This window comes from Staurois parvus, unplaced genomic scaffold, assembly GCF_062004578.1.
Source record: "Staurois parvus isolate SC_StPar_1 unplaced genomic scaffold, SC_StPar_1.0 ptg000145l, whole genome shotgun sequence".
Classification (NCBI taxonomy): Eukaryota; Metazoa; Chordata; class Amphibia; order Anura; family Ranidae; genus Staurois; species Staurois parvus.
The window spans coordinates 17,850,628-17,865,542 of record NW_028317941.1 but is presented as its reverse complement, the minus strand read 5'-3'; the positions used below and the strand labels follow the sequence as shown (position 1 = coordinate 17,865,542).

General features: G+C 36.4%; 1 protein-coding gene across 6 annotated transcripts in view; it reads right to left on the bottom strand.

Annotated features, from left to right (window-relative positions):
• The window catches only part of SYTL5 (synaptotagmin like 5), a 267,892-nt gene that overhangs the window by 73,585 nt on the left and 179,392 nt on the right, over positions 1-14,915 (bottom strand). For 4 of the 6 annotated variants that reach the window (XM_089673903.1, XM_089673905.1, XM_089673906.1 and 1 more), the window contains exons 6-8: positions 11,431-11,535; positions 10,903-11,007; positions 10,374-10,478 (exon numbers count right to left, since the gene is read on the bottom strand). In XM_089673903.1, the coding sequence (XP_089530029.1) occupies positions 10,374-10,478; positions 10,903-11,007; positions 11,431-11,535 (315 nt within the window). Of the gene's footprint in view, positions 1-859; positions 965-8,787; positions 8,893-9,316; positions 9,422-9,844; positions 9,950-10,373; positions 10,479-10,902; positions 11,008-11,430; positions 11,536-14,915 lie in introns of all 6 variants that reach the window. The other 2 variants (XM_089673908.1, XM_089673907.1) reach the window with 2 other exon arrangements.

Genomic DNA, 14,915 nt, shown 5'->3' with positions numbered 1-14,915 from the left:
CCCCAGGGGTGGAGATGTTGTTGACAGATTAGGATCACAGCAAGTAAGTTTAATGGTACAGGGCATCATTCAACCCAGAACAGGACCAGCAATGGGGGATCCGGAGAAGAAGTGAGTATTGCCGCAAGAGTTAAATTTTATATTACCAAGGACTAGGTTACTAATGTTCTTTCAGTTCTAATTAGTATTTAAACCAAGGCCCTGTTATAGCTGAGTCCCACCATATTCTTCTATGTGACCACAGGTGTGCTAGATAAGCTGAGTTTGGGTTTAAAATACTGGGACAGCCACATTGCTCTTAACTGTCTCTCATTCAGGGGGACTGTCCCTCTTTTAGAAAAAAATCCTTCTGCTCCTATTCTTTTTTAAGCATAATTCATAATGTATGCTATGAGGAAGGCTTTGACCGGAATGCTTTAGCTTTTATAGATTATATATTTTCCATTGTGTGCCAATAAAGATTCTTTGAAGAAGTATCCAAGTTGCCGGCTATATTACGACATAATTAATTTTGGTCTGGTGTATAGATCTCTATAAATTAACATGCAATTTTCAACAATTACAAATATTATATTGCAACTGGGATCATTCTTTGCCCACTTACTCTGGGCCAAAAAGGTGTCCCTTTCCTTACTCATAAAGGAGGAACTTGGAAGGTCTGTGGAACTACTGCCCAAAGAAGTTCTTGGAAGTTAGAGAAAGTTTTAAAGTAGAATCTTTAATGGGCATTTCTAGAGTTTCTCCGTACACAATCATCACCATCCATTTTCTTCTAGTGAAAATTATTTATGATTTTAGTGAAGTATATATTAGAGTATGTTGTTGCATAACAAAATCTTCATCAGTTTTCAAATCTCACCCATGAGAATGAGGCATTGATTGGATACTTCTGAGGCTTTGGGTGTCATAATTGGAACTGAGGCTTTTGGTATCTTCACCGTTTCCAGATTTTTTTTCAGGGATGCTAAAAAAATGCAATGTTCCTTGTTACAGCATAACAAGTAAACAAGTTGCCAGCTATATTACTACACAATTAATTTTGGTCTGGTGTATAGATCTCTATAAATTAACATACATTTTTCAACAATTACAAATATTATATTGCAACTGGGATCCTCCTTTGCCCACTTACTCTGGGCTAAAAAGGTGTCCCTTTCCTTACTCACAAAGGAGGAACTTGGAAGGTCTGTGGAACTACTGCCCAAAGAAGTTCTTGGAAGTTAGAGAAAGTTTTAAAGTAAAATCTGTATTAGGCATGTCTAGAGTTTCTCTGCACACAACCATCACCATCCATTTTCTTCTGGTAAAAAATTATTTATGATTTTAGTGAAGTATATATTAGAGTATGTTGTTGCATAATAAAATCTTCATCAGTTTTCAAATCTCACCCATGAGAATGAGGCATTGATAGGATACTTCTGAGGCTTTGGGTGTCATAATTGGAACTGAGGCTTTTGGTATCTTCACCGTTTCCAGATTGTTTTTCAGGGATGCTAAAAAAATGCAATGTTCCTTGTTACAGCATAACAAGTAACCGAGTTGACGGCTATATTACTACATAATTCATTTTGGTCTGGTGTATAGATCTCTATAAATTAACATACATTTTTCAACAATTACAAATATTATATTGCAACTGGGATCATCCTTTTCCCACTTACTCTGGGCTAAAAAGGTGTCCCTTTCCTTACTCATAAAGGAGGAACTTGGAAGGTTTGTGGAACTACTGCCCAAAGAAGTTCTCGGAAGTTAGAGAAAGTTTTAAAGTAAAATCTGTATTGGGCATTTCTAGAGTTTCTCTGTACACAACCATCACCATCCATTTTCTTCTGGTAAAAAATTATTTATGATTTTAGTGAAGCATATATTAGAGTATGCTGTTGCATAAAAAAATCTTCATCAGTTTTCAAATCTCACCCATAAGAATGAGGCATTGATTGGATACTTCTGAGGCTTTGGGTGTCATAATTGGAACGGAGGCTTTTGGTATCTTCACTGTTTCCAGATTGTTTTTCAGGGATGCTAAAAAAATGCAATGTTCCTTGTTACAGCATAAGTAACCGAGTTGCCAGCTATATTACTACATAATTCAATATGGTCTGGTGTATAGACCTCTATAAATTAACACACATTTTTCAACAATTACAAATATTATATTGCAACTGGGATCATCCTTTGTCCACTTACTCTGAGCTAAAAAGGTGTCCCTTTCCTTACTCATAAAGGAGGAACTTGGAAGATCTGTGGAACTACTGCCCAAAGAAGTTATTGGAAGTTAGAGAAAGTTTTAAAGTAAAATCTGTATTGGGCATTTCTAGAGTTTCTCTGTACAAAACCATCACCATCCATTTTCTTCTGGTAAAAAATTATTTATGATTTTAGTGAAGCATATATTAGAGTATGCTGTTGCATAAAAAAATCTTCATCAGTTTTCAAATCTCACCCATAAGAATGAGGCATTGATTGGATACTTCTGAGGCTTTGGGTGTCATAATTGGAACGGAGGCTTTTGGTATCTTCACTGTTTCCAGATTGTTTTTCAGGGATGCTAAAAAAATGCAATTTTCCTTGTTACAGCATAAGTAACCGAGTTGCCAGCTATATTACTACATAGTTCAATATGGTCTGGTGTATAGACCTCTATAAATTAACACACATTTTTCAACAATTACAAATATTATATTGCAACTGGGATCATCCTTTGTCCACTTACTCTGAGCTAAAAAGGTGTCCCTTTCCTTACTCATAAAGGAGGAACTTGGAAGGTCTGTGGAACTACTGCCCAAAGAATTTCTTGGAAGTTAGAGAAAGTTTTAAAGTAAAATCTGTATTGGGCATTTCTAGAGTTTCTCTGTACACAACCATCACCATCCATTTTCTTCTGGTAAAAAATTATTTATGATTTTAGTGAAGCATATATTAGAGTATGTTGTTGCATAATAAAATCTTCATCAGTTTTCAAATCTCACCCATAAGAATGAGGCATTGATTGGATACTTCTGAGGCTTTGGGTGTCATAATTGGAACGGAGGCTTTTGGTATCTTCACTGTTTCCAGATTGTTTTTCAGGGATGCTAAAAAAATGCAATGTTCCTTGTTACAGCATAACAAGTAACCGAGTTGCTGGCTATATTACTACATAATTCATTATGGTCTGGTGTATAGATCTCTATAAATTAACATACATTTTTCAACAATTACAAATATTATATTGCAACTGGGATCATCCTTTGCCCATTTACTCTGGGCTAAAAAGGTGTCCCTTTCCTTACTCATAAAGGAGGATCTTGGAAGGTCTGTGGAACTACTGCCCAAAGAAGTTATTGGAAGTTAGAGAAAGTTTTAAAGTAAAATCTGTATTTGGCATTTCTAGAGTTTCTCTGTACACAACCATCACCATCCATTTTCTTCTGGTAAAAAATTATTTATGATTTTAGTGAAGTATATATTAGAGTATGTTGTTGCATAATAAAATCTTCATCAGTTTTCAAATCTCACCCATAAGAATGAGGCATTGATTGGATACTTCTGAGGCTTTGGGTGTCATAATTGGAACGGAGGCTTTTGGTATCTTCACTGTTTCCAGATTGTTTTTCGGGGATGCTAAAAAAATGCAATCTTCCTTGTTACAGCATAACAAGTAACCGAGTTGCTGGCTATATTACTACATGATTCATTTTGGTCTGGTGTATAGATCTCTATAAATTAACATACATTTTTCAACAATTACAAATATTATATTGCAACTGGGATCATCCTTTGCCCACTTACTCTGGGCTAAAAAGGTGTCCCTTTCCTTACTCATAAAGGAGGAACTTGGAAGCTCTGTGGAACTACTGCCCAAAGAAGTTCTTGGAAGTTAGAGAAAGTTTTAAAGTAAAATCTGTATTGGGCATTTCTAGAGTTTCTCTGCACACAACCATCACCATCCATTTTCTTCTGGTAAAAAATTATTTATGATTTTAGTGAAGTATATATTAGAGTATGTTGTTGCATAATAAAATCTTCATAAGTTTTCAAATCTCACCCATGAGAATGAGGCATTGATATGATACTTCTGAGGCTTTGGGTGTCATAATTGGAACTGAGGCTTTTGGTATCTTCACCGTTTCCAGATTGTTTTTCAGGGATGCTAAAAAAATGCAATGTTCCTTGTTACAGCATAACAAGTAACCGAGTTGCCAGCTATATTACTACATAATTCATTATGGTCTGGTGTATAGATCTCTATAAATTAACACACATTTTTCAACAATTACAAATATTATATTGCAACTGGGATCATCCTTTGCCCACTTACTCTGGGCTAAAAAGGTGTCCCTTTCCTTACTCATAAAGGAGGAACTTGGAAGGTCTGTGGAACTACTACCCAAAGAAGTTCTTGGAAGTTAGAGAAAGTTTTAAAGTAAAATCTGTATTGGGCATGTCTAGAGTTTCTCTGTACACAACCATCACCATCCATTTTCTTCTGGTAAAAAATTATTTATGATTTTAGTGAAGTATATATTAGAGTATGTTGTTGCATAATAAAATCTTCATCAGTTTTCAAATCTCACCCATGAGAATGAGGCATTGATAGGATACTTCTGAGGCTTTGGGTGTCATAATTGGAACTGAGGCTTTTGGTATCTTCACCGTTTCCAGATTGTTTTTCAGGGATGCTAAAAAAATGCAATGTTCCTTGTTACAGCATAACAAGTATCCGAGTTGCCAGCTATATTACTACATAATTCATTATGGTCTGGTGTATAGATCTCTATAAATTAACATACATTTGTCAACAATTACAAATATTATATTGCAACTGGGATCGTCCTTTGTCCACTTACTCTGGGCTAAAAAGGTGTCCCTTTCCTTACTCACAAAGGAGGAACTTGGAAGGTCTGTGGAACTACTGCCCAAAGAAGTTCTTGGAAGTTAGAGAAAGTTTTACAGTAAAATCTTTATTGGGCATTTCTAGAGTTTCTCTGCACACAACCATCACCATCCATTTTCTTCTGGTAAAATATTATTTATGATTTTAGTGAAGTATATATTAGAGTATGTTGTTGCATAATAAAATCTTCATAAGTTTTCAAATCTCACCCATGAGAATGAGGCATTGATATGATACTTCTGAGGCTTTGTGTGTCATAATTGGAACTGAGGCTTTTGGTATCTTCACCGTTTCCAGATTGTTTTTCAGGGATGCTAAAAAAATGCAATGTTCCTTGTTACAGCATAACAAGTAACCGAGTTGCCAGCTATATTACTACATAATTCATTATGGTCTGGTGTATAGATCTCTATAAATTAACACACATTTTTCAACAATTACAAATATTATATTGCAACTGGGATCATCCTTTGCCCACTTACTCTGGGCTAAAAAGGTGTCCCTTTCCTTACTCATAAAGGAGGAACTTGGAAGGTCTGTGGAACTACTACCCAAAGAAGTTCTTGGAAGTTAGAGAAGGTTTTAAAGTAAAATCTGTATTGGGCATGTCTAGAGTTTCTCTGTACACAACCATCACCATCCATTTTCTTCTGGTAAAAAATTATTTATGATTTTAGTGAAGTATATATTAGAGTATGTTGTTGCATAATAAAATCTTCATCAGTTTTCAAATCTCACCCATGAGAATGAGGCATTGATAGGATACTTCTGAGGCTCTGGGTGTCATAATTGGAACTGAGGCTTTTGGTATCTTCACTGTTTCCAGATTGTTTTTCAGGGATGCTAAAAAAATGCAATGTTCCTTGTTACAGCATAACAAGTATCCGAGTTGCCAGCTATATTACTACATAATTCCTTATGGTCTGGTGTATAGATCTCTATAAATTAAAACACATTTTTCAACAATTACAAATATTATATTGCAACTGGGATCATCCTTTGCCCACTTACTCTGGGCTAAAAAGGTGTCCCTTTCCTTACTCACAAAGGAGGAACTTGGAAGGTCTGTGGAACTACTGCCCAAAGAAGTTCTTGGAAGTTAGAGAAAGTTTTACAGTAAAATCTTTATTGGGCATTTCTAGAGTTTCTCTGCACACAACCATCACCATCCATTTTCTTCTGGTAAAAAATTATTTATGATTTTAGTGAAGTATATATTAGAGTATGTTGTTGCATAATAAAATCTTCATAAGTTTTCAAATCTCACCCATGAGAATGAGGCATTGATATGATACTTCTGAGGCTTTGGGTGTCATAATTGGAACTGAGGCTTTTGGTATCTTCACCGTTTCCAGATTGTTTTTCAGGGATGCTAAAAAATGCAATGTTCCTTGTTACAGCATAACAAGTAACCGAGTTGCCAGCTATATTACTACATAATTCATTATGGTCTGGTGTATAGATCTCTATAAATTAACACACATTTTTCAACAATTACAAATATTATATTGCAACTGGGATCATCCTTTGCCCACTTACTCTGGGCTAAAAAGGTGTCCCTTTCCTTACTCATAAAGGAGGAACTTGAAAGGTCTGTGGAACTACTACCCAAAGAAGTTCTTGGAAGTTAGAGAAGGTTTTAAAGTAAAATCTGTATTGGGCATGTCTAGAGTTTCTCTGTACACAACCATCACCATCCATTTTCTTCTGGTAAAAAATTATTTATGATTTTAGTGAAGTATATATTAGAGTATGTTGTTGCATAATAAAATCTTCATCAGTTTTCAAATCTCACCCATGAGAATGAGGCATTGATAGGATACTTCTGAGGCTTTGGGTGTCATAATTGGAACTGAGGCTTTTGGTATCTTCACTGTTTCCAGATTGTTTTTCAGGGATGCTAAAAAAATGCAATGTTCCTTGTTACAGCATAACAAGTATCCGAGTTGCCAGCTATATTACTACATAATTCATTATGGTCTGGTGTATAGATCTCTATAAATTAAAACACATTTTTCAACAATTACAAATATTATATTGCAACTGGGATCATCCTTTGCCCACTTACTCTGGGCTAAAAAGGTGTCCCTTTCCTTACTCATAAAGGAGGAACTTGGAAGGTCTGTGGAACTACTGCCCAAAGAAGTTCTTGGAAGTTAGAGAAAGTTTTAAAGTAAAATCTGTATTGGGCATTTCTAGAGTTTCTCTGCACACAACCATCACTATCCATTTTCTTCTGGTAAAAAATTATTTATGATTTTAGTGAAGAATATATTAGAGTATGTTGTTGCATAATAAAATCTTCATAAGTTTTCAAATCTCACCCATGAGAATGAGGCATTGATTGGATACTTCTGAGGCTTTGGGTGTCATAATTGGAACTGAGGCTTTTGGTATCTTCACCGTTTCCAGATTGTTTTTCAGGGATGCTAAAAAAATGCAATGTTCCTTGTTACAGCATAACAAGTATCCGAGTTGCCAGCTATATTACTACATAATTCATTATGGTCTGGTGTATAGATCTCTATAAATTAACATACATTTGTCAACAATTACAAATATTATATTGCAACTGGGATCGTCCTTTGTCCACTTACTCTGGGCTAAAAAGGTGTCCCTTTCCTTACTCATAAAGGAGGAACTTGAAAGGTCTGTGGAACTACTACCCAAAGAAGTTCTTGGAAGTTAGAGAAGGTTTTAAAGTAAAATCTGTATTGGGCATGTCTAGAGTTTCTCTGTACACAACCATCACCATCCATTTTCTTCTGGTAAAAAATTATTTATGATTTTAGTGAAGTATATATTAGAGTATGTTGTTGCATAATAAAATCTTCATCAGTTTTCAAATCTCACCCATGAGAATGAGGCATTGATAGGATACTTCTGAGGCTTTGGGTGTCATAATTGGAACTGAGGCTTTTGGTATCTTCACTGTTTCCAGATTGTTTTTCAGGGATGCTAAAAAAATGCAATGTTCCTTGTTACAGCATAACAAGTATCCGAGTTGCCAGCTATATTACTACATAATTCATTATGGTCTGGTGTATAGATCTCTATAAATTAAAACACATTTTTCAACAATTACAAATATTATATTGCAACTGGGATCATCCTTTGCCCACTTACTCTGGGCTAAAAAGGTGTCCCTTTCCTTACTCATAAAGGAGGAACTTGGAAGGTCTGTGGAACTACTGCCCAAAGAAGTTCTTGGAAGTTAGAGAAAGTTTTAAAGTAAAATCTGTATTGGGCATTTCTAGAGTTTCTCTGCACACAACCATCACTATCCATTTTCTTCTGGTAAAAAATTATTTATGATTTTAGTGAAGAATATATTAGAGTATGTTGTTGCATAATAAAATCTTCATAAGTTTTCAAATCTCACCCATGAGAATGAGGCATTGATTGGATACTTCTGAGGCTTTGGGTGTCATAATTGGAACTGAGGCTTTTGGTATCTTCACCGTTTCCAGATTGTTTTTCAGGGATGCTAAAAAAATGCAATGTTCCTTGTTACAGCATAACAAGTATCCGAGTTGCCAGCTATATTACTACATAATTCATTATGGTCTGGTGTATAGATCTCTATAAATTAACATACATTTGTCAACAATTACAAATATTATATTGCAACTGGGATCGTCCTTTGTCCACTTACTCTGGGCTAAAAAGGTGTCCCTTTCCTTACTCATAAAGGAGGAACTTGGAAGGTCTGTGGAACTACTGCCCAAAGAAGTTTTTGGAAGTTAGAGAAAGTTTTAAAGTAAAATCTGTATTGGGCATTTCTAGAGTTTCTCTGTACACAACCATCACCATCCATTTTCTTCTGGTAAAAAATTATTTATGATTTTAGTGAAGTATATATTAGAGTATGTTGTTGCATAATAAAATCTTCATAAGTTTTCAAATCTCACCCATGAGAATGAGGCATTGATTGGATACTTCTGAGGCTTTGGGTGTCATAATTGGAACTGAGGCTTTTGGTATCTTCACCGTTTCCAGATTGTTTTTCAGGGATGCTAAAAAAATGCAATGTTCCTTGTTACAGCATAACAAGTATCCGAGTTGCCAGCTATATTACTACATAATTCATTATGGTCTGGTGTATAGATCTCTATAAATTAACATACATTTGTCAACAATTACAAATATTATATTGCAACTGGGATCGTCCTTTGTCCACTTACTCTGGCCTAAAAAGGTGTCCCTTTCCTTACTCATAAAGGAGGAACTTGGAAGGTCTGTGGAACTACTGCCCAAAGAAGTTTTTGGAAGTTAGAGAAAGTTTTAAAGTAAAATCTGTATTGGGCATTTCTAGAGTTTCTCTGTACACAACCATCACCATCCATTTTCTTCTGGTAAAAAATTATTTATGATTTTAGTGAAGTATATATTAGAGTATGTTGTTGCATAATAAAATCTTCATCAGTTTTTAAATCTCACCCATGAGAGCGAGGCATTGATAGGATACTTCTGAGGCTTTGGGTGTCAGAATTGGAACGGAGGCTTTTGGTATCTTCACCTTTTCCAGATTTTTTATCAAGGATGCTAAAAAAAATGCAATGTTCCTTGTTAGAGCATAACAAGTATCCGAGTTGCCGGCTATATTACTACACAATTCATTTTGGTCTGGTGTATAGACTTCTATAAATTAACATGCAATTTCAACAGTTACAAATATTATATTGCAACTGGGATCATCCTTTGCCCACTTTCTGTGGGATTAAAAGGTGTCCCTTTCCTTACTCATAAAGGGGGAACTTGGAAGGTCTGTGAAACTACTGCCCAAATAAGTTCTTGGAAGTTAAAGAAAGTTTAAAAGTAAAATCTTTATTGGGCATTTCTTCAGTTTCTGCGTACACAACCATCATCATCCATTTTCTTCTGGTGAAAATTATTTATGATTTTAGTGAAGTATATATTAGAGTATGTTGTTGCATAATAAAATCTTCATCAGTTTTTAAATCTCACCCATGAGAACGAGGCATTGATAGGATACTTCTGAGGCTTTGGGTGTCAGAATTGGAACGGAGGCTTTTGGTATCTTCACCTTTTCCAGATTTTTTATCAAGGATGCTAAAAAAAATGCAATGTTCCTTGTTACAGCATAACAAGTAACCGAGTTGCCGGCTATATTACTACACAATTCATTTTGGTCTGGTGTATAGACTTCTATAAATTAACATGCAATTTTCAACAATTACAAATATTATATTGCAACTGGGATCATTCTTTGCCCACTTACTCTGGGCTAAAAAGGTGTCCCTTTCCTTACTCATAAAGGAGGAACTTGGAAGGTCTGTGGAACTACTGCCCAAAGAAGTTCTTGGAAGTTAGAGAAAGTTTTAAAGTAAAATCTTTATTGGGCATTTCTTGAGTTTCTGTGTGCACAATCATCATCATCCATTTTCTTCTGGTGAAAACTATTTATGATTTTAGTGACGTATATATTAGAGTATGTTGTTGCATAATAAAATCTTCATCGGTTTTTAAATCTCACCCATGAGAACGAGGCATTGATCGGATACTTCTGAGGCTTTGGGTGTCATAATTGGAACGGAGGCTTTTGGTATCTTCACCTTTTCCAGATTTTTTATCAAGGATGCTAAAAAAAATGCAATGTTCCTTGTTACAGCATAACAAGTAACCGAGTTTCCGGCTATATTACTACATAATTAATTTTGGTCTGGTGTATAGACCTCTATAAATTAACATGCAATTTTCAACAATTACAAATATTATATTGCAACTGGGATCATTCTTTGCCCACTTACTCTGGGCTAAAAAGGTGTCCCCTTCCTTGCTCATAAAGGAGGAACTTGGAAGGTCTGTGGAACTACTACCCAAAGAAGTTCTTGGAAGTTAGAGAAAGTTTTAAAGTAAAATCTTTATTGGGCATTTCTTGAGTTTCTGCGTACACAACCATCATCATCCATTTTCTTCTGGTGAAAACTATTTATGATTTTAGTGACGTATATATTAGAGTATGTTGTTGCATAATAAAATCTTCATCGGTTTTTAAATCTCACCCATGAGAACGAGGCATTGATCGGATACTTCTGAGGCTTTGGGTGTCATAATTGGAACGGAGGCTTTTGGTATCTTCACCTTTTCCAGATTTTTTATCAGGGATGCTAAAAAAAATGCAATGTTCCTTGTTACAGCATAACAAGTAACCGAGTTTCCGGCTATATTACTACACAATTAATTTTGGTCTGGTGTATAGACCTCTATAAATTAACATGCAATTTTCAACAATTACAAATATTATATTGCAACTGGGATCATTCTTTGCCCACTTACTCTGGGCCAAAAAGGTGTCCACTTCCTTGCTCATAAAGGAGGAACTTGGAAGGTCTGTGGAACTACTACCCAAAGAAGCTCTTGGAAGTTAGAGAAAGTTTTAAAGTAAAATCTTTAATGGGAATTTCTAGAGTTTCTGTGTACACAATTATCACCATCCATTTTCTTCTGGTGAAAATTATTTATGATTTTAGTGACGTATATATTAGAGTATGTTGTTGCATAATAAAATCTTCATCCGTTTCAAATCTTACCCATTAGAACGAGGCATTGATCGGATACTTCTGAGGCTTTGGATGTCATCACTGAAACGGAGGCTTTTGATATCTTCACCTTTTCCAGATTTTTTATCAGGGATGCTAAAAAAATGCAATGTTCCTTGTCACAGCATATACAGTATAATACATATCACATAAAAAGGCCCTGTTAGCAAATATCTTTAAATGCTAATGGATTTAGCAGTTTAGCACATATCGTGCACAGTATGTGCCATATGTTTACATGTTAAAATGTGCTTTACAAGATTTTCTTCTGGTGAGTGAATTATACATACCAACTGTCATGCTGTTTCCTGGTTCTTGTTAAAGAGGATCTCTCATTTTACAGCAGAGGTTGATGCAGCAAAATATAATTTTTGGCATAAAGTGATACTTACAATGAGGCAAAAGCTGTTTTTTCACTGGTTTCTATTGATGGTGGTCACTGAAAAGGGAAGTGAAAAAAATCTCCCCAACAAGGATACAGACTGAAAAATAGTTTTTTTAGTAGAGTGGGCAAAGGTGAGGTCCTCTGTTAGGTTTTTATGGTTGTCAGCAGGGCTTTTTTTCAACGGGAATGTGGGGGGACGCAGTTCTGGCATTTCCAGCATTGAATGTATTTAATAGCAAGGGGTGCTGGGGGGTCTATTGATGCTGGCTGCTGAGGGATCTATTGTTGCTGGGGATCTATATTTGCATGAAGATCTATTGTTGCTGGGGGATTCCGTTGTTGCTGGCTGTGGATCTACTGTTGCTAGGAGGGCTTATGTTTCGGGGGGGGGTAATTTTTTGCTGGTAGAAATCTACTGTTAAGGGAGGGGTTTATTGATGCTGGCTGCTGCGAGATATGTTATTGCTGCCGAGGGTTGTTGTTATTGGGGTGACTCTATTGTTGCTGAGCAGATCTATTGTTGCTGGTTGGGGGGTCTTTTGTTGCTGTCTACAGGGGATTTATTTCACTGCCTTTCTTGTTATCATTAACAAATTCCATACAAATTACCTAGCGGTATAAAAATTATACTTGGTTCTGTATTCTCTAAAAGGAGCAGTTCTAGGAGATAGGAATTCGGTGAACCGAGGAACAGTACTTGAAGGTGGGTAGGGGGCGGAGGCATAGGTGACTCAGAAGGACGGAGTTCCTGCACCTATTATCTGAGAAAAAAAGCCCTGGTTTTCAGCATTTCTGTTCAGCAAACAGTGAACAGGAAATAATGGGACAACTTTCCAGTGGGGTCCTGAAAGCATTACATTTTAAGAGTTAAATGTTAAAGTAGAACTCCTGGAAAAAATAATGTGTTTTTAAAATCTGTCGGCAAACAAACAGTTAAGTGCACCAGGATGTATACCGCCTCCTGGTGCTCTCTCTCTCTTTTTTTACAATTTTACAATTTACAGTTCACTATACTTCAGGTGCACTGACGTCTCAGCTACGGGTGTACTACTCAGCAGCTGTGGGGTTGCTTGCAGCTGCACTGACTACCCCTCTCCCCTTGCCCAATCACAGAATGCTTAGCACAAAATCCAAAGCTTTCCCTGAATAAATGGGGTTGCCACCTCATCCCTTTAAACCAAACACATACTAATTACACAGGTTCTGAGGCTAATTTATTGCAGGCACTAAGTGATGTTGATTACCACCTTAATCAGCCACAGAACCTGTGTAATTATTATGTGTCCGGTTTTAGAGGGATGAGGTGGCAACCCTAGGTGGGTAGGGCAGCTGCTGTGTAGGAGAGCTGTATCCCCCCTCTCAGAGCACCACAGTATAGGGAAAGCAATACTTAAATCAGTAAGATTTAAACAGAGATTCAAAATAGATCCAGGTGGTGACATATACCTACCTGCACTTAACTCCTTGTATGCCAGAGGGTTTTAAATGTCTATTTTTTTTACCTGGATCTCTTCTTTAAGATACAGAACTATATTGGTTTTAAAAACATAACCTGAGGGTACTTGATATACAGTTGTGTTCAAAATAATAGCAGTGTGTTGAAAAAAGTGAATAAAGCTCAAAATCCTTCTAATAGCTTTTATTTCCATACACACAAATGCATTGGGAACACTACACATTCTATTCCAAATCAAAACATGAAGAAAAATATATCAAATTTGTGTTCTTCCTCTAAACAAAATTGAAGAAAAGTGAATATTAGACTGTTCAAAAAATAGCAGTGTTTGTATTCTTCTTTACAAACTCAAACATTCACTATATAAACTGAAAAATGTTTGAAGATTTTGCTTTCCTTTGAATCACTTAATTAATATTTAGTTGTATAAGCACTGTTTCTGAGAACTACTGTACATCTGTGTTGCATGGAGTCAACCAACTTCTGGCACCTGTGAACAGGTATTCCAGCCCAGGATGATTGGACTACATTCCACAGTTCTTCTCTATTTCTTGGTTTTGCCTCAAACTGCATTTTTGATGCCACCCCACAAGTTTTCTATTGGATTAAGATCCAGGGATTGGGCTGGCCACTCCATAACGTCAATCTTGTTGGTCTGGAACCAAGATGTTGCACATTTACTGGTGTGTTTGGGGTCGTTGTCTTGTTGGAACACCCATTTCAAGGGCAGTTCCTCTTCAGCATAAGGCAGCATGACCTCTTCAAGTATTCTGATGTATTCAAACTGATCCATGATCCCTGGTATGCGATAAATAGGCCCAACACCGTAGTATCAGAAACATCCCCATATCATGATGCTTGCACAACCATGCTTCACTGTCTTCACAGCGTACTGTGGCTTGAATTCAGTGTTTGGGGGTCGTCTGACAAACTGTCTCCGGCCACTAGACCCAAAAAGAACAATCTTACTTTCATCAGTCCACAAAATGTTGCGCCATTTCTCTTTAGGCCAGTCAATGTGCTCTTTGGCAAATTGTAACCTCTTCAGCACGTCTTTTTTTCAAAAGTGGGACTTTGCGGGGGCTTCTTGCAGATAGCTTGGCTTCACATAGGCGTCTTCTAATTGTAACAGTACTCACAGGTAACTTTAGACCTTCTTTGCTCTTCCTGGAGCTGATTGTTGGATGAGTCCTTGCCATTTTGGCTATTCTATCCATTCAAATGGTAGTTTTTCACTTTCTTCCACGTCTTTCAGGTTTTGGTTGCCATTTTAAAGCATTTGCAATCATTTTAGCTGAGCAGCCTATGATTTTCTGCACTTTTTCATATGTTTTCTCCTCTCCAATCATCTTTTTAATCAAGGTACGCTGTTCTTCTGAACAATGCCTGGAACGACTTATTTTCCTCAGAATTTCAGAGAGATATGCACTTTAACCAGCATGTGCAACATTTGCTGCCTTCCTTCCTTAAATAAGGGCAATAATTGCCACCTGTTTTTCAAAGAATGAATGACCTCACTAATAGAACTCCACACTGCTATTATTTTGAACATGCCCCTTTCAATTAGTGATTCAATTACACAGAATCAGCAGCATGCATGTCATGACTGTTGGGTCTGTTGGATTTCTATTACTC